Source organism: Cupressus sempervirens, chromosome 3 (assembly GCF_028749045.1).
Source record: "Cupressus sempervirens isolate cs-2001-9-10 chromosome 3, ASM2874904v1, whole genome shotgun sequence".
Classification (NCBI taxonomy): domain Eukaryota; kingdom Viridiplantae; phylum Streptophyta; class Pinopsida; order Cupressales; family Cupressaceae; genus Cupressus; species Cupressus sempervirens.
In genome coordinates, this window is record NC_143120.1 from 1,047,594,721 (window position 1) to 1,047,615,687 (window position 20,967).

General features: G+C 35.1%; 1 protein-coding gene across 9 annotated transcripts in view; it reads left to right on the forward strand.

Annotated features, from left to right (window-relative positions):
* The first annotated feature begins 1,071 nt into the window (after positions 1-1,071).
* ATM (Serine/Threonine-kinase ATM-like protein) overlaps positions 1,072-20,967 on the forward strand; it is a 427,822-nt gene continuing 407,926 nt past the window's right edge. For all 9 annotated transcript variants that reach the window (XR_016362919.1, XR_016362920.1, XR_016362921.1 and 6 more), the window contains exons 1-4: positions 1,072-1,200; positions 1,417-1,538; positions 1,645-1,753; positions 17,843-17,986. Coding sequence is in view for 6 of the 9 variants with exons in the window: in XM_089822957.1 (XP_089679083.1) it covers positions 1,470-1,538; positions 1,645-1,753; positions 17,843-17,986 (322 nt within the window). In the remaining 3 variants the exon portion in view is untranslated. The remainder of the gene's footprint in view (positions 1,201-1,416; positions 1,539-1,644; positions 1,754-17,842; positions 17,987-20,967) is intronic.

The following is a 20,967-nucleotide window of genomic DNA, read 5'->3' on the forward strand; positions in this document are numbered from 1 at the left end:
AAATGTAAAACTATTGTGAAACATTCAAATCTAAAACATGCAAACCAAAACTATTTTGAAATATGAAAATCTAAAACTAATATGAAACATGCAAATATAAAAGTAATTTGAAACATGCACTTTTAAAATATGTAAATGAAAAGTAATATAAAATATATAAATCAAATAGATTTTGAATATAAATCTAAATTTAAATCAAACATGCAAGACTAAACTATTAAATGCAAGCCTAAATAGTTATGAACAGAATTCTAAAGCTAAATGAAATTAATTAAAATTGAAATCTAAATCAAAGTAGAATATTATAACTAATTTTGAATTTCAATTTACATCTACATCTAAATCTAAATGAAAATGTAAATAAAAAATAGAAATCTCACCTGCAAAAATGTTACTCCAAAACTTCAATATGCTCCTATTCAAAAACTCCAATCTAATCCTCCAATAACCTCCACTTCTTCGTTTTTGCAAAAACATAAAATGAAAATGAAATGATGAGCCTTAGTTTTATAACTTCTGAGAGGCTCCTCATATCCCCCAAGAGACGTCTCTTCACATTCCACGAATTTGTTTCAAATTCTCCCACTCCCCACAAAAAATAATTATGAATGTGCATGCAAAATTATATTTAACAAAAAAAAAAATCATATTGAAATTATTTCGCCCCAATTTTTTCGGGCCCTACTTTTTTGGACCCTATTTTTTCGGGTCCTACTTTTTCGAGCCCTACTTTTTCGAACCCTACTTTTTCGGTCCTATTATTTCAGCCTCCATTTGGCTTCCTATTATTTCAGCCAGCTATTATTTTGTTTGTAACTCTCACCAAATCTTTTTTCCTTACACAAATTATTTCTTGAAATATTCTTTGTGCTGGGGAATTGTTTCTCCCATTGTATTAATCACTAGTTAAATATTGGTGATTGCAATAATATATTGCCTATGGCAAATACTATAATTGAAATTCCCATAACTAGATAAAATAATAATAATATTAATAATTTTAATTATTACACCGACTGGCTGCAATGTTAAAAATGACGAAGCGAACACAATGAAACCTCAAAATTTACTGTCCATAAACCCTAAACCTCCGAGCGTTTTATCAAATTTCTATCACGGTAACTCATTCGTTCTCTCCTAGGAAATTCTGCGAACTGAACCATATTTTTCCCGGCCATTAAATGTCTCCGAACTGATCAGGTAAGCTAAATATTTGCTCAATTTACCAGTTTGTCTAATTTATGTTGCAATATAGTATTCAATAAATGTACATCTGCACTGCATTATGATGTACAAAGTTAGAGCATATTCAGTAAAATGAACATATAAACATCCTTAGCATTTAATGGGGAACTTTACAGATTTTATTTTATTCAGATGTTGTAATTTTACTGTTTTATTTTTATGAATTTCAAGAATTTAAATGTTTTTACTACACGGGAACTGTTGATTGTAGGCATCTGTAAGTCATGGCCACGGTTCAAGACATAGATGACATTGTGACAAAATTAGCGTCGGACAAGGCTAAAACTCGCGAGGTATAGTGTTCTGGTAATAAATTTTCTAAAATTATATTAAAATACCTTGTCTTATATTTCATTAGTGCATGTTGTTTTGTCTAAAAGCAAATTTTGTTCAATGCAGGAAGGAATTAAGGTTTTAAACAGCTACTTGGATGGAGGAAGCTGTAGAAGCTTCTGTTTGCTGCTCGATCAACATACTGTGAAGCTTCGGCCTCAGGAGATACCTCGCAGTAAGTGTTGTATTTGGTTTTTCCTAATATTATTTACATCTCGACCTCTGAGCATGTCTGCCGCAAGTGCCTTATTTATAGTTTTGTTTTATTCCTTGCATCACAACCTTTCCATGTGTGCACCATAATTACTGCACGACAATCCTGAGGCTGTGTCACATTAATTATAATTATAATGCCAGTTTGTGAAAACTGCCACTTCCGATAGGAGTGGTCATGAGATGGCGTTCAATTTTGAATTTTTTTAATGGACTAGAGTTTTTCTGTAACGGCCAAATCAGACTTCAGGAAAATAGTTTTAGTTTTATTAGAAAAACTAAAATCTATTAATTGTCAATGGGCCCTTGGTCTATTGGTGAAGTTGAATGGCTTACAAAGAGCCTACCAGGGATTAAGTCTTGCTGAATGCAAGGCTCTAACATCATAAGGGATGAGGCTGGGATCGTGCCCCAGGTAATTTTGACGATGTGGATGACCCTCAGTCCTTGGCTCTAAGTTGAAGAGGTTTCAGGCACGAGTGGCCCCGTATCGGGTTCCTAAATCGTTTATTTGGTGGCCTTCACTGGTTGGTAGTTTGCAGGCTTCGTACCTTGCTGGGTTGCCTCACAGTTCTGAACGCTACATTAAAAAAAAAACAAAAAACCATTAACCAATATCCCATGCAAATTGCACCTAACGATTTAAAGTGATTACATTATAAAAAATTGAAATGTTAGTATATCTGTAGGCAGTTTGATAACAACTTAAAGGTGGACATTCTGAATGAACTTTTTGAGGAGGCAAGGCTTTAAGAAATGGCGAGTTTTTTACTCAAGAGTCATAATAGAAAAATTGGTATAGAAAAGAATTTGAAAATGAGTAATTTGTGATTTTTTGTCCCTTGATGGCTGGGCCTTGTCGTCATCGTTGAAATTCGTTCATTTGTTTTTTTGTAAAAACCGAGTCTATAATAGAAGTATTTCTACTTCATGAAATATTCTAATAGTTGTATAAAAATTTCCACTTAACCGTGGCCATGCTCTACTACTGACTTGCTAGAATGTTTGAAGGTTCCATAAGGTACTTGAATGCACATTTTATTTTCTGGGGTATATTGTAGAATTATTTATTTCTTGTATTATAAAGCTTCCAATGCCGAGTTATTATAAGTGGTCTTTAAGTGGATATTCAGAACTAGCAATTGCACCTTGCTGTGCTATGGGTACTTCGAAGATATGTGAAAGATCATTCTATAATTATTATTTTGTGTATTTTTATAAAACATTTGTGTAGTACATGATGTCAACTAGTAGGTCATTTTGCAAATTTTTTTGTGCAACAAATGTCTCAATATAGAAGTGATAGCTTCAAATGAATAACGAATCCACAAACATGGATCTAAAAAAACCAAAATAGAACCTTTGAATCATGGTGGAGAGGAATATATAGAGAAGGAGATGGAGGAGCATACTGCCAAACAATAGCTTGAAAAACTCTTGACATAGTTCTCCAAAGATGTCTACTGCTCACTCATGTTCATTGGTATGTTCATTTGTTGATAAATGTTTTGCAATTGTGCTCTTTATCTTGTTTGCAGTTGTTGCCCAATCAATTTACACCAACAAATTAGTTAATTGTCAAAGATAGTCTAATTTTGGTTCTTATACATCTTTCCAACTTCAAAGAAATTATACGATATTCTCTCCTTAATCCATTGGTTTGTTAATTTGTCAAGATTCTCTAATAGATTGATGGTATTGTTGAGGACCTTTCAAATGTGATTTCATATTTCACACCTTGACACTAAGGGGAAAAAGTTATTTATATTTCTTTCTTTTTTTGTGTGTTATGTCAGTAGCTCATCAACGAGCTACTTCTACATATAAATGGTACTAAGGGATGCTTTAAGGGGTTAAATTGTTGGAAGTAGATGCTTTTCTGAGAGGGGTGGGGGGGATGAATTAGAATATAGAGACTTTAAAACTATAAGCCTTTTAATTGGAATTGAAATGCATAGACAACTTTCATCCGCAACAGAATAATACGATCATAAAATTTGAAATGCAAGATATCAAAGCAAATGAATGCAACTCATAAAAGAGAGAGACACAAGATATGTGCTTAGTGGACCCTCAAAATCTTTCAGTTTTCTCATAGGGAAAAAACCACTCCGTTGGAACCTGTCATTTTATTGAGTCACAACTCTTCTTTACATCTGCAGCTGCAACTGCTCAGGGCTACAACCCTTTCTTCTTATCTTTCGGTTTTCTCATAGGGAAAAAACCACTCCGTTGGAACCTGTCATTTTATTGAGTCACAACTCTTCTTTACATCTGCAGCTGCAACTGCTCAGGGCTACAACCCTTTCTTCTTTTGTATTTTGTTTCCAAAATCGCAAATACATATAGCTGTATGCTTTTGAATTTCATATACCTATATGTACAAGTAATTATATAATACAGCTTTCAAAACAATTCAAATATTCCATAGATAAGGAAGAATAGATGTGTCTCTGTTACTTCATACTTATTTTACACGCGCACACCTACGCTCCCTTAAATAGGGATACATTTTTTAATATAACAATGAATCTGTTTCGAATATCAGTTACTTGACTGTAACTGCTACAATTTTTAATCAAAAAACAACCAAAACCCTCTGATAGGGTTAACTTCGAATGAGGAATGTTTTTAAATATTTCAAGTAATGAGTTAAACAAACTGATAATGCTTTATAACAATCGAACCCTTAACAGGGTATAAACCAAAATATGATCTCCATAACTGTAGAGGTTCACAACTGAACTTAAAAAAGAAATTTGTTCATTTCTTCTCTTGAAAAACAGCAAATGCAATTTGAATCACTTCAAACTTTGACAACTTCATAACTAAACAGAATCCATCAGTTAGGATTTGGAGAAATAGTTTAGAAACAATGTTTTGTGAACCAATACTGCTACCCACAAAAAAACATAAACATCTTTGTGTTTAGTTGCTCAGTGTGAATAATTACCGCAAGAACATTGTTAAAAAAAAACCAGAAAAAACCAAACTGTCAACTGAACCAAAACCCTTTTCAGAACAGCAGCTGGCAACAAAAATATCTCCATTTATTTTGCAAGAGGGAATGCGGAACTGCACAATAGACCTCTTATCAAAATAAAATGTTCTTTTGTTGGAACAAAAACCTTTTGCAATTATAACATTTGAATGCTCACACCATTTGTGTGATGTAGGCCGGGAATGAGACACAGAAACAACAAAAAACATTATTTCTTATTCCATGTAGATAGTGCAAAATAACCACAGTGCTGAAAGAAACAAATCTTTTACCTTCATAAGTTTTTACTTCCACGAACACCAAAAGAAACCCTTCAGATTTTCTTTTTACTTTATCTTTGACAAATTTACACATCTCAGAAATATCAGTGCCAAAAGAACCACGATACTTCACAAATCAGCATATCAAAAATCCAGATCAGACCTTGACCATTTTAGCTTTCAAAAGCACACAGAATGACTAGTGCGACAGCCTTAAGGCATCACAGAGAAAAACAATATTTCTTCACAAAATCCTTTCTTTTCTTTTCAAACTTTTAACCCAATTGAATTATTGTGATATTGCTATCAGGATAACTGTGTGATTTTTGAGTCAAACTCATTGACCCATGTTTCATGAGTAGTGATTCAACATGAATCCATCTCTCATGAGAATAAATGGAACACTTAGCACTCATTGGATCTAGGTGATGCTCACAGGGGTGAAGCAAATTGAAATAATTTGAATTGCAACCATATAATGTGACCACATGGAAGCATGGAGTCCATGGAGATGCTCCACAATGTTTATAATTACTTAACCACGAGTATGGTTATATATTGCCAACATTATAATAACACATTTTTTGCTTGTGACTAGTCAACGGAAGTACTTATGCCATCTTAGAACATTTTGCATTAAGGAACAAATAGTGTCAACAGAGTCCCCCATTTGTCCTCGAGGCAAAATTTATTTGTTCGATTTTATACATCACATAATGGTCAAATGAATCATACCTGTATACACAAATAAGTATATATATATATATATATATATATATATATATATATATACATATTTGGCCATATAACAATCACTCATATGCACATAAAAATGTGTGATATACAAAACAATACAAAATGTGCCATGAAGACAATGTCTGATATACCTGTTCACTGCTGTATGATACCTGTTACTGCTGTTGGTTACTACAACATCCCTTGTTACTGAAAACAAGATCAACATCATGAATAGCAATTAACATAGTGTCAACTAAGGTAAAACCCATAGGCGTACATGAAATGGATCTCTTTCTGTGGGAATAGACGTCATTGAGGTATATTGTAACAAACGAATTTTCTTAGCAGAAATGGAAAGAACTAAAATCTATTTTTAAGTAGAAATAGAAATAATACTTCAACTAACTTCCGAAAACATAACTTCTTATAATCCATTTCATGAGATATCAACTGAAATAACGATTAACTAAAATAACCATTTCCTAATCATTGTTTTGCATACAAGTAAAGTAATTTACTGCCATTATTTACTATAATGCAAGAGGAAATAAAAGCATAACAGGGATATAGAAAGAACATACTATAAGTAATTGGTGAGTCTTTAATTGGTTGTGCAAGCCTCAGCTTTTGGATAAGAGGAGAAGCATTGACTTAGGCTTACCTCTCAACTGCGGACGATATCCATCCCCACACAATCTTTTAAAAGGAAAGGCCCTTCCTACCTTGTGACTAGGCTTGGGGTACTACTAGTCCAGCCATCCGAGCAATACTGATGTTTAGAATGTCCGCATAGTTATGGATGGACATGTCTGAATAACTGACACTATTGACATCATGTGATCTTAAGAAGGCAAGCATGCCTTTGACGACCTTGGCCAAGGTTTTTGGATGGGTTTCTATTACTCGATCACCATCGCTCAGCTTGACAACAGGAAAACAAGAAATATGGACATGCATGAGCTATTAAATGATTTCATTTAAATTTAATAAATAATTGTTATGTCACATCTGATTTTGTTTCATGTTATTGCAGATTTCTCTCTCTTACCTCTTCACCCTTTTCCTTGGCCATACAGCTGGGTGAGTCCTAGGTGTTCAAATCTTAGAGTAATCCAACTCTTTCTGCTGAACCTTAGCTGGTGTAAGAATATTACATATTTCAGTATGTCATATCACAGTCTCTATGACTTGAAAAATTATCTAAATGGGCTTGCAAGGAAATATAATTTGATTTTGATATACCTCAGTAAAACAAAGATGTATGAACATGTCATCTACATTTGGTCTTGACTCAATATAGAGATTAGACTCATTGGATATCCATTCGGTTTTGCAATTCAAAAGTAATGTATGGAATTTTCATGGACACATTCCTTTCTGCTGTAAATTCGAAAACAGTTTAAAAACATATAGCAATCTAAAAATGGAAGGCTGACCACATAACCTGGTTTGAAATAGAAGACGTGAGCCTTGTCTTGATTCTAAGCAGCCGGTTCCTTAGACATGAGCAATTCGAATGCAAAACTCAGAGTAGATATGAATTGTGACTGGTCTGGTTCACTTGCAACAAAAGGGTAATATATGGAAATAACGTAGGAGAGCCGAGGTAAAATCATGGGAAAATGAATATATCTTTGTCCTCTCCCGACTTCCATAAATAAGGAGGCATTCAAAAATATTAAAGGCTTCTAAGAAGCTATAATTCTTGAGCAGTTTTAAAAAGAAGAATTGTCTTCTTGCATCATCGATAACATATGCCAAATGTATGTTTCCGCCTCTTATAAGGAACTAAATAAATAAATATGAAAGAGAACTCAAAGGTTACTAATCAAAAGGATAATTTATAAACATTTATATTTACTTGCACATATATATTTTATTAAGATGGCATCATATTTAATGTTTATCCAAGGTTGTACCTATTAAGTATGTATATCTAAATCCATGTTTCACCAGGAAGATTTTTTTATCTTCCTATCCACTCATGGTGTGCACGTATTTAAATGTACATATTTAAATAGATATAAGCTTGTATAAAATAATACTATGGTGTCACCTTACATTTATATCTATGTGCACGTACATAAATATGTATTATATTGAAGTGATGAAAAAAAAAATCAACCATAAGCCATTAAATGTATGTACTTAATTAAGTTGAAAATGATTAATATTTTTAATGTTTGTCTAATAGCTCATGCGTGTCCAATGATTGTATCCTGTTATACAAGTCACTAGATCCTTACCAAGATAGTTAAAGGTCATACTTGTCGACTAGATAAATGGACTAAGGTAGTACCCCATTTCGTAGATCCCATAAAGCAATGCTTCTCCCCTTTGTCTGCTCCTGCAATCACCCGTGCAACAATATTTCAGAATAACACCAGGTTCCATGATAAATCCATAATAATATTTAACATTGATATTAACAAGGAATTTAGTTAATAAGCATAATTCCAAAACCAAGCAATTGCTAACTACTATCATCATCATATGACAAATAACGGATAACGACCATCATCATTAAAAGTTAGACAGAATAATTGACGACAAACAATTTCATAGTATACAATGGTTATATTTAACTACCCTTTTCACATGAATAGGAAAGAAAAATCCATTCAACTCGACGGTTATAATAATTTAAATTAGGTCAAAATTTGGAATTTCATAAAGGATGACTCTATTGACATCTACTTCTCACATCAAATGTATCTTGTAACGAAAACGAGTTGTCATGGAAGCTACGAAGAGATTGTATTAAAGAGGGTGAATACCCTTGTTTTGACCCACTAGAATATGGAGCACTAACAATCTAAATGCATTGTGAAGTTCTCAGATGTTTTCATTAAAGGTGGTGATCGAATGTTAGGGCCGATGATATGAATCTCTCCTTACAAGACATGGATACCATCGAAGAGTGAGATTAGGATAAGCACACCTTATTAGTACAGAATCAAGGACCACAGCAATACACGTACACTTACCTATATATTATAGCAGCGGAACCAAATAAATGCAATGTTCCTTCCAAGTTGCAAGTCAAAACAGAGGGGCTTGATGTAAAGACCCTCACCTGGCCATAACTTGGGCAATTCCAATTTCTTGACAAATTCAGAAGTTCGGCTTTTTGTCATACACTTTGCAAGTGTTCGTTGTCCTTTGTTTCCAGATTGATAATGATGTCTTGAATTTGTATGTTGTCTTGATTTGTTAGTGCTTGGGATATAAATGCATTTAAAAGAAATGCTTGAATGAAATTCTGAAATTAATCATTCAAACTAACCACTGTACTGCATATTTTATTAATGCTGCAAAGTAATATTGAGATCAAACATACATGCAATTTTCCTAGCACTCTCCAGTTGAATATATATATTGGATTATGAATATATATATTGGATGTGCTGCAAGATATTTTATTTGGATTATGAATATATATATTGGATGTGCTGCAAGATATTTTATTTGAATATTTGCATTAAAACTAGAACCTGGTATATAGATTCCACCCACATGAAGTGCTAGGAAAGGATTTGCTGTTCCAAACGCAGCCTGATTATCTGCTGGAACCTCACGTCACCCCTGTTACAAAGACACCAACTTCTGATGCTTTCCGTGGGTATTAATATGCCCTGCGAATGATATTTGTGGCCATGTGAATGTGCTTAGATAGTAGACGCAGCTAATGGTGGACTGTGCCTTCCGAATTTGGAATCGCAGCCTGATTTCTTCCACACGCAGGCTCTTCTAAACTGTTCACAGGTAATGTATGCTTGCAAATCTCAATTCCAATTTCACGTTACATGCACAACAATAACTTCCACATGGATATGCAGGCCGGAAATAATTTAATAGTGCAAGATGATTTACTTGGGATGTGTCACAGGTGTTTAGAATTCAGAATTATATAATGCCAAACCCTTATCCATAAACTCCAAAAATGAACACATGCAGAATTACCAAACCTCTTCTCAGGTACAGACTGAAACAGTAGAGAAGACACGACCAATATTCAGAATACAAATGAATCATTATACCTCAGCAGTGATTTCCAAACGCCACCTTAATCTCAATTCTCTAGATCGAACCCTTGGCCAGATAATTCAAGAAGAAATATATAATTCCAAGATTATTCTCCTTAATCACAGCAAATATAGTAGGAGATGTTGGCCAATTTTATACTTCAACACAATTGCCAAGAATTTCTCAGACGAGACCCTTATACTTCAGCAAGGGCTCACAGGTTAGCAATCAGGAAAGCCACAAAGGTACAAAAGAAAAATACATTTTCAAGTGTGCTTTTCCCAATGAAATGAGCTCTTATTTATAAGCTCTCGTTGGCAGAAGTTTCCATAAAACTCCACTTCAGAAATTGTGGAAGTTCCCAAAAGAACTCAACACTAGAAACTTTCCAACTTGCTTTTTAGAAATATCACTTAAAGTCATTATAATAATATAAACATTATTATAATAACAACTCAATGAAAAATAACTAAATAAGAGCTCAAGCAACTATTAACTTGATCAATTGCAAGTGACGACCAACTGCCAGAGCCATCCACTGCACTGCCAAAAATAACAACTGCCAAAAATAGACTTACTAAAAATAGTAAGTTCACAACTGGGACCCCCAAAACACCCTATCAGCTGATGAGGGTCGCTATGATGAGCTAACTCCATCAATTGCATAGACTTGCCAAAAACGGGGACAATAGACTTGATGGAATACATCTTAGCGTGGTGGCGAGAGAGCATGTGTTTGCTTTGAATTTTTGTGATTGCCAAAAAGCCCGCTAACATTATGATATTTGCTAGAAGGTGAGACCATGGAAGAGTGAGATTAGGATAAGCACACCCGATTAGTACAGTATCAACGACCACAACAATACATGTACACTTACCTATATATTAGAGCAGTAGAACCAAATAAATGCAATGTTCCTTCCAAGTTGCAAGTCAAAACAAAGGGGCTTGATGGAATACATCCTATTGTGGTTGCAAGTGTGGTGGTGAGAGACCATTTGTTTGCATTGAATTTTTGTGATTGCCAAAACATCCGCTAACATTATGATATTTGCTAGAAGGTGATACGGGTTTGTTTGACGATAGACATATCAGTACATATTTATAGGAGTCAAATGGTAAAGAACTAGCATACCAATACAGTCGAGAGTATCAACTGAGGGCATAACATCCTTTAGAAGTAAAGGACACACACAAAAGGCATTGTTTGATATCTAGCATGCATAGACACATAAACAAACTCAAGGAGACCTAGCATATAAACTGCCAATACCGGGGACAGTTGCCCAAAGCCGTTATATGAAACTAGATTTTGTCTTCATAGAAATGGTTCGAACAACACAATTCAATCAAGTTCCACAGTGCCATTGAACTCCTAGGCTTTTCTTCAGGATAATGCTCAAGGTTCTTTAACCTAAGCACGAGAAGCATGGTGGATAGAAGACACTAGGATACTACGATGCTTGATGCAAATCACTAGAAAATAGATGATGAAAGAAGTTCACTTCTTACATATGGTGGAGTTGCTATAGGAATTAGACAAAATAAATCAGGAGACTGCAATGCTTGATTGTTGGATAGCTTAACCTATGGGAAATTACTTAACTCCAATGAGAATGTTTATTGATGGTAGCCACTATGGCCTAATCCATCCAATTATCTGAGCAATCTAGAAGGGTAGTTCAGTTTCGATCATTTTAAAGATCTAGGGTATGTATACAACATTGGTGGAGGAATCACTACAAAGTTTGGCAAATCTATTGTTTTGTGATGTATAATGTTCACTGCCAACATTCAGACCCCTGAATCTCCCAATGGCTATAAAAAATGACAAGAAAATCGAATTTCATGTGAGCATCTCTAGAATGCTGATTGATATCAAGAACACACACACATATGAATCTAGTCTTCCAACATGGTCATGGAGGGGTTGCATATTCAAGTTACAGTGATATACATCATAATCAATCAGTATCATATTAATATTGTAGATATTCTATCTAGGCGGCATAATCCTTTAACTAGCTTTTCCTGCCACCATATACAACAGATGTGCATTATGATTAAATGTTATTCCAAAATATTGTGGACTTTATGAGTACATATTACAATTTGGCATTTGCTTCTGTTACAAGATTCAAGAAGAGTTGGCAGATTAATGGATTTCCAGATGATTGATTGATTAACAGAGGAACAAATGTGTTCCTTATAAAGAATTACAAGGACGTTGTTGCTAAAAGAAACAACGTAGACTGAAGACGGAATTAGAAACAAAACTAGAGATAGGATAGGAAACATTCCTCTCCGGACTGAAGAAAAAAGAGACGGGATAGGAAACATTCCTATCTAGACTGAAAGACGGACTACAGACAAGTAGTTGACTATTATAGAAAGTATAAGATATTATCTTAATACCCTCCCTTAATGGTCAACGTACGAATGTCGGAACATTCTGTGATAACTGAGACCCTCCCTGGATCTACAGAATGCTGAAACCAAGAAGCTTTGCCAGAAGAGTGCTATGACTCAAAATAAGTTGCAATTACAAAACTTTGTTTTTGTGGAAAAAATGGTAAAACCCAGAATCTCATGCAACCTTGCGTATTACAGACAACTTGAAATGATTTTTGAGGAGAAAATCAACAAATCCATAAAAACAAAAACAGATTCAGAAGGCGAAAAATGCAGCTTTGCCTTGATTAGGAAGCTTGATAACTTGTGCTGTTGCTAGGTTCCATAATTGCGACCATTGAATTTGGAATTATGTTCGAGCAGAATATTTGTCAGAGATGCCATGGCACGTTTTTCAATGAAAAACTGTGAAAATCTGTGAAGGCACGTTCTTTGAGGCAAAAGTACGAAAGACCCAGAAGAATCAGAGAATGACCCAGAAGAGAGCTTGAAAAACTCAAAAGGAATTTGCTTTTTTTTTGGATCCACTGGCTCAAAAATCGAGGCACCTAGAAAAACAAATGACAACCTAGTTGAGCTCTCGAAAAACCCACCAAGAATCTGCAAACAAAATATTTTTTCGACCCCAAAAATTAGGGTTTCGAGCAAAATAGCAGTCGACGGCCATGGAGGACGAAAAATGCAGAAATAATGTTGTTTTGAGTAGAAACTGCCGTTTGAAGAGATGACCGATGTTGGAATGAAGTCAGAGCAGTTTGGAGGAGGAAAAAACGACACCTAGAGGTCACTCGAACAAAAGAAAAAACGACACAAAGTTCTCCATTTTCGGGTAAAAAACGACCTTCACTGTTTTCGAGTTGCATGCGAAGAACACCGGCAGAACTTGTCATTTGACCCTCCAAGAAAAAAAACACAATGTACAAAGATGCATGAACTGGAAGTCGTGATTCATTGCAGCAGATACCAATGTTTCTTCTCAAAAAAAAAAACTGCGATTCGTTGGCCAAATAGAAACCCTAGCTGTTGTGTGAACCAGCAATTATGAATCCAGCGTGAGCAGAGAAATAGCCATACAAAAAAGGGACACGATTTTGATAGATGATTTGCAAACAAACCTGAATTTGGGATTTTTCCTATAGGCCGAAAACCCTAGGCAGGTTTCTAAGAACGAGCACCAAGAAATGCACAAAAAAAAATTTCGAAAAATTATGCACTAATAATTTCAAAAGAAATTATAAGTTTTCAAAATAATGTACTAGCTCTAATACCATGTTACAAGATTCAAGAAGAGTTGGCAGATTAATGGATTTCCGGATGATTGATTGATTAACAGAGGAACAAATGTGTTCCTTATAAAGAATTACAAGGACGTTGCTAAAAGAAACAACGTAGACTGAAGACGGAATTAGAAACAAAACTAGAGACAGGATAGGAAACATTCCTATCTGGACTGAAGAAAAAAGAGACGGGATAGGAAACATTCCTATCTAGATTGAAAGACGGACTATAGACAAGTAGTTGACTATTATAGAAAGTATAAGATATTATCTTAATAGCTTCAACTTGAAGGTTGTTGCAGTCAAGAATGGTCTATTAATATTTATAAATTAGAGTTGTAAACTTGGAAGAATATGCCAAAATTAAACAAATATAAAAACTCTATAAAATTGAGTAAGTGGGAATTCAACATTGTGGGAGGGAATAGTAATCAATGGTCCAATCGCATTGTTTGACAAATGCTTATATGGAGATGTTTTTTGATTTGCTGTATATGGACCTTCATTGGAGCAACTTGTATCAAGGATTTTGATGTGCAAATAAGTATTTATTATTCTTTAGTATTACATTTATCTACTCATTGTAGTCTCTCTCTTAATTGGATTTCTATACATATTGTAAGAGTTATTTGCCTTGATCTTTTCCTTCGTCTCCAAGAATGCTCTTATAGGAAAAGAAGAATGTTACATTAGGCATGTTACCAAATATTGTGCAGGACTCATGACAGTAGCTCCAAAGATGTTTTAATGTAGGAGTCATCTGATAAAGTGAGGCTATTGGAGCAAGATATCTTCTATATAAGTATCCTTATTAAACAAGAGGGAGTATGGCACATCCGTTAGAGATAAACTTGGACTTTAAGTGGTTGATTTACTTGGAGGCTCACAAGGGTTCCGCATTAGCATGAATGTCGGGTATAGCTCAAGCGTAAGGATAAATCCACATTTAAGCACATTCATTCATATTATATGAATTAAGGTATGCTTTTGTTACAGAGGGAGTAGAAAGAGGATATGCTTCAGTCAACTTTCAAGGATCTTGGTCGTATTGATTTAGAGGGAGTAGACCATGTCAAGATGGATTCTTCAGTGATCAAGAAACTGTAGCAGTCAAAGGACTATGATTCATGAGATGTAGTTCCATATGTGTAGACTAAAGGTCTTAATGTGAATGCCTAAACCATAGATGGATACTTGGATTACTATTCATTCAAAGGACCTTACATTGAAAATTTATCAATCGATAGTTTCTCCAAGCCTTCTACCAAAGTGAAGTTTGTACATTATTAAAGACAAGCTTGGAGTTATGGACTAGAGCCTTTAGTGAGAGGGAGTCTTAGCATCAATGATTACTTGAGATGTACAATAATGCATCCTTCTCTGTGAGAGAGAAGTTTGAGGTGAAAGCCTTTGTTCCACCCTCTTTTTTATGGTGGATGTCATTTGAGTTACTACATGACTTTGTGGAAACATCATGGAGGGTGACGATCTTTCTTTGATGTTGTTTATGGTTACTACAGTAAGGTGATGATCTTTCATTGATGTTGTTTATGGTTACTATAGTAAGGTGACGATCTTACAATAGTCAAACCTTCTATCATGATGGATGGTTGATATATATGCAGATCATGCTAGATGATATCTTGTAAATCAATATCAACTAAGAGATAGATATCATCTAATAGATATCTATGAGTTGTATTGTATAGATATATCATGGTGGATTCAATATCCATGGACAGGCCATGAATTGTAATGTCCCTATGGTAAGTATCATATGAGTGATACATGTGCACATACCTTATGGACATTTGAGTACTTGGTGAATATCACGAGACTTGATATTTGTAGGCCATTACTCTTAATATCATTAGATAATGATGGATATGTTGTAATAAGATATTCGCAGATATGCCATACCATCTAATGATCTGTATGATGGATATCTTGTAGTAAGATATCCGTGGATATGCCATACACTATGGTGGATATCTTGCTGTAAGATATCCGTGGATATGCCATACATTATGGTGAATATCTCCTGATTGAAGATATTCGCGGACATGCTGATGCAGAGTGGTTAGCAAGAATTGTAGTTTCTAGACTTTGTCTTAGGAAGACCTCCAAATAAGGTTTCTAGGGCCCAAATTTTCCAAGTAGTTATAAAAGGTCCTAAGCCTTCCCAACAAGCAATTTTGACACCTACACAACAAGCAATTTTGACACACACAAGATCCCCCCAATCTCGTAGGGATCAAACTAAACTTCACTCAAAATCTTGCTTTAGGGACTCTTTCCCCAAATTTGAGCCACAAAGGGAAAACTAAGCAAACCCGTACACAAACTTGCTCTGATGCTTTGAATGATTTATTTGATGTTTGAGAATGGAGAAACAACCATTGATGGACTCATACCAACCCACAACTTACAAATCCCTATTTGGGCTAGCCCCAATCAGGTCACTTCAACTAGTTTTTTGGCATTAACTTAAAAAACTTCAAAGTGACCTACCAAAAAAATATAGATTCAGACACCCTTTTGGGAAATTACAAATGACTTCAAGAGATTAGGCCTCAATTCTGTTCCAGCACCCCCAAACTTCTACTTGGCTCACAGACCTAATAGGCCTAATTAGGCTTGGGTTTTCAAAGCAAGTGTAAGAAGATGGGTTCAAAGAATTACTCCAACCACATAGAGGTGTTCTCTTCTCCCCAAATGTTCACAATCCACAATCTATTTGGTAACTTTGATCATTCTCCTTGTCTAACTATTCAATTTCTCCTTTCAGCAGGTCAAAAACATGACAATATTTGACCTAGGGCTTGATGGGAAAGTACTTCCCTGCAAACTCCAGTACTGCGCTCTTGGTATCTGATAATATACATTCCTAACTGGTATTTCCCAGATGGCCGTTGAAATCCAACAATGGAAACACAAGTTAGGCCCCCATCTTTGAAACAAGGTCAGTTTTGCAAGGGTTTCCAACCAGTCTGAGAAGAAAAGTTAATATCTTGCAAACTACATAACCAAATGAATATAAACAAAATGTGAATAAAAACAAATTCACAACTTCAACCTTCCATACCAACTGATTAGTCATCCCAATCTGTACAGTACGGAATTTATATTCCACAACCCATCAAATCCGTACAATGACTTCCCCCCCCCACCCCTCATATGAGAGGTTCTACCTCCTAAATAGACCAAATCCAACGTCTACAACTGTTTTTCAAATAGTTATGACCGTTGGTTTGAAAGTTGCATTTTTCAAGCAACATTGCTATTTTACATCTTTTTTTTTTGCAACTTTTGCAAATTTCTATTTCTGATGGAACTATGACCATGAAATGGTCGAGTCTTATTCAAAACCACACTAAACAACTTAAAAACACCTACTCTACCCAAAATGCTAAGAAAATCCAAGAAAACCCATTTTGACTCAAGTGAGCGCAAGGCTTATAATGCACCTCTGGGATCCTTAGCCTTACAATTTGGGTTACATGTATTACATTGGGTTGATCCATAGGACCTAACCTCTTATTTGCCTAAACAATCTAGAAAATGACTAGGGTGCCCTGCACCACATGCTATACGATCTGATAGCGCATATCTCATGTATCTAGAGGTTACTCAGATATGGCTTGGTGTATGCTATGAGTCTTAGTATATGGAGACACCATGTGCAAATATTTTTCTGTAGTAAACATCTTGAGACATGATGTCAATTCACATACCAAGAAAATATAAGTATGATGAATATCATATGGTTGATATTCCTTGTTGAATTATACTTCTGATGTATGTGTGTGTGTATAAAACAATGTCTAATAATTACTAATCATAAAACTGTATGTGTTAATGAATAGACATGTCCCATAAAGGGACATGTCATTTCTTGTCTCATTCACAATATAAATATAAGAGAGATCGCTGCCTTTGGAACACACGTGTTACAGCGAGTGCTAATACATTTACAGTGATCATAATTTAACAATGCTCAATAGCATTTGTGCTTGTTTATTCTTCTATTTATTGAAGAATATATAACTCCAATTGTTTTAAATAAAAGTGATCTAGGCTAACTCTGTGACTATTCATTTAAACATTTTCTGGTTCATTATTTTTCACAAATGTTTCATTCTTCAAGTTGTACTGTATTTTAAGGCACCCACGCTCTCAAGGGATGTCATCAGTAACAGAAATTTATAGGGACAAACTGGATACTGATTATAAAAGGTTGTGAAGCCCATCACATAACAGAATAGAGCAATTTAATTATTTATGAGTATTCTTAACAACAATTGAGATAACATCTAATTAACATTCTTTTCCTGCAGGTGCTTCATGGCCTTTTCTTCTTGGGGTTCTTTACAAGTGCATTGTAACAGAGGTTTCATTGAGCAAGAAGAGAGGACCCAAGCTTATCTTGGCAAAAACTATTAGAAATTTTGTGCAACATGCAGAAGATGTTAAGCGTTCAGGTAATACATACATTACTTGTTGAATTCTTCATATAAAGATTTACCCTTAAATGTTACATGTAGGTGGCAAAGATGAAAGCATTGATTGACTATTTTGTATTATTAGTACTTTCATGTGACATATTGATGAGATCTCATTTCATGGTGGCAAAGAGAAGAGGAGTGAAGAGGTTATATCTGTTTTATGTTTATGCCATTCACATATTTTGAGAGTGTGAGAAGTTTGGTGGAAGTGCAGAATAGATCTACTTTGATTTTTGACTCTTGTCAAATTAAGTTGATATTGATGTTCCTTATCCTTCCAGAATATTTCTTAGCAATTTTTTTTTGTCCTTTATTGATTCTTCTCTTATGTATTTGCTATTATTTCTTAATCACAGGCTTGAATAACAGCTATATCTAAAATTTGACATAGTGTTCATTATTTCTTCAACAAGTCCTTTATCTTCTAAGACCTTCTGGGGTGATTATAAGACATGGATATTTTATTGATCTTATTTTATAAACTAATCATTATTAACTTTGAACTGAAGAGTAACAAGTTATTTGTTGAGTGCATGCTCTGACTGGGTTTGGGTATAGTCTAAAATGTTCTTCTTAAGTCTGAAGTTCTGCCCAAGGTTGACTGACTATAATGATTTGGTCATACTGGGTGAGATAAGTAACACATCTTCTTATTTTGGAATTTGCTTGTTTTTAGTTGAAATTTTATTATCTTTTCAATGTTCTCTTCTATAAAGTATAATGGTTCTGATGATAATTAGATTCTTAAGAAACTCAGAGAGTATACCATAAGCATTTAGTATAAGAATTATGAATGAATTCGAACAATGGAACCACATATATAAGCAACTTATTATATACTTAAAATGCTTATTTACATCAATATCGCTAGACCAAGGAAAATAGAATGAGAGTGATGGCCATTAGAAAAGTCCACATTTTACCACATATTACTTTGAACCTCTGTTTGAACATTGATCATCCATTTCCCAAGTCATTTGTGTCTCTGTGGTGTATATTGGTTGGATGGATAGAGACAGAGTGCCCAAGCACTAAATGGGTGGACCAAGCAATTTACTAAAAAAGAAATGAGTGCCAATCAAGGACTGTATACTAGAAAACATTTGGGCTCAACTGCTGCATAGAGAGAGATGCTTTCAGTATCTTATTTTGAATACTTACTAGCACAAAAGAGAGTTGTAGTGACTCTATATCCAAAGGGGTCTGGATTGTGTGCCACATTCCACCTATATTTGCATGTCTAGGGCTGGGTGAAGTCTAGGATGTGGATTGTAATGGTGGGAACCCTATAGTTACAAAAATAACACCTCATTGGAGGGGTTATTTAGCTTCTATGTTTGGGTGGTCATATAGGAAAGATGCATTTGTATAGCTTATGCTTAGAGGCTGCTGGCTACTCCATTGCCATATGTAATCACTATTGGTAGTATATAGATACTGTTTCCATTTCCATGTATATGTGTTTTGCACGTGTGCTTCAATTAGCTGTTTAGGCCCACTCAAGTTTCTAGATCAAAGCTTAACTTTGTAATTGTTGAAAGAAAGAATGTACAGAGTTTAAGAAAATTGGATGGATGCTTTCAGAGATTCCAGCTATTGCTTAGAATCATTACACAGATTGCTTGCTCTTCTTGTGATGTGTTAATGTCAAAGTAACGTGAATCGGAATCGTATCGTAATCGGCACAGCCGAATCGAATCGTGAATCGGGGGTGAATCGCCGGTGAATCGGCGATGAATCGGCAAATTTGAAAAAACCTTTTAAATGTAAAGATTTTAACAATTTAAGACTTATTTCATGCACCCTTTATTGAATATAACTTAAAAACACTATAACATCATCAAATAGAATCTAACATACATAAACATGAACATAAAATCCATCACATACGTAACTATGTTATCATTATGTACTAAAATGTAAATTGTATACTAGCTAAGTAAATAAAAATCAAATGATCATAATGATTCAAATCATAGAATCAGTAAGATGAAATCATGAAGATCTATAAGACATCAAATCATAAATGTATGTATAAATCTAAGATGAAGATCCATGAAAGTTTGAAACATATGTCTATTAGTGATTCAGTATCACTATCAATATCTATACAGTGTAAACAAAATATAAAAACAAGGCTCCAGCTCAAGCCTCATCATCCTCATCATCATCCTCTAGCTTTGCTGCAACCTCAACCTCAGCCTCTGAGTATCCAGTTTGCCTATGAGAAAGGCGTGTAAGGTAGGTCCTAGAGGACCACCGAGCCATGTCCCCTGCATGGGCAATGGGCTCATGAATAACGTCGCTAGGGCCTGCGTCTATGCGTACACGTGTGCGTCTACCAATGCCTGAACGTGCTCTAGCTGCCTCCTCTGCCCTGGCCACAGCCTCAGCCTCAGCCTCAGCCTCTACATCCACCTGGTTAACCCACGCGCGGTCTTCCTCAGTGAAGACTGGGTCCACGGTCTCTGTGATCCACTCTGATTCTGGATCAATCTCCTCTAGAATGATCGGAGAGGAGTTAGCGCCCAAAATCTGTCTGATCCTAAGACGAAGGTTGTAATGAACAAAGACAAGATCATTCAACCTCTGCACTGTCAACCTGTTTCTCCTCTTCGAGTGGATGTGCTTGAACATGGACCAACTGCGCTCACATCCAGAAGTGCTGCTCGGCTGACTTAGAATGCGGATGGCAGTTTTTTGAAGGTTTGGGGTTGTGGCCCCAAACATTTGCCACCATCTATTTGAAATAAGGAAAAATATAAAAAACAAAAACAATTAGTCTCATTTACAAATTACAACTCTAAAATTAATGCATTATATAATCAACTTTAAGTTTAGAATCTAGATTCATGAACATTGAATATATTATTTAATTTTTACTTGGCTGTAGTGTTGTCTGAGCATTTATGGCCATCCTACCAGAGAAAAGTGGCCCCTCCTTATTGTTGAACTGG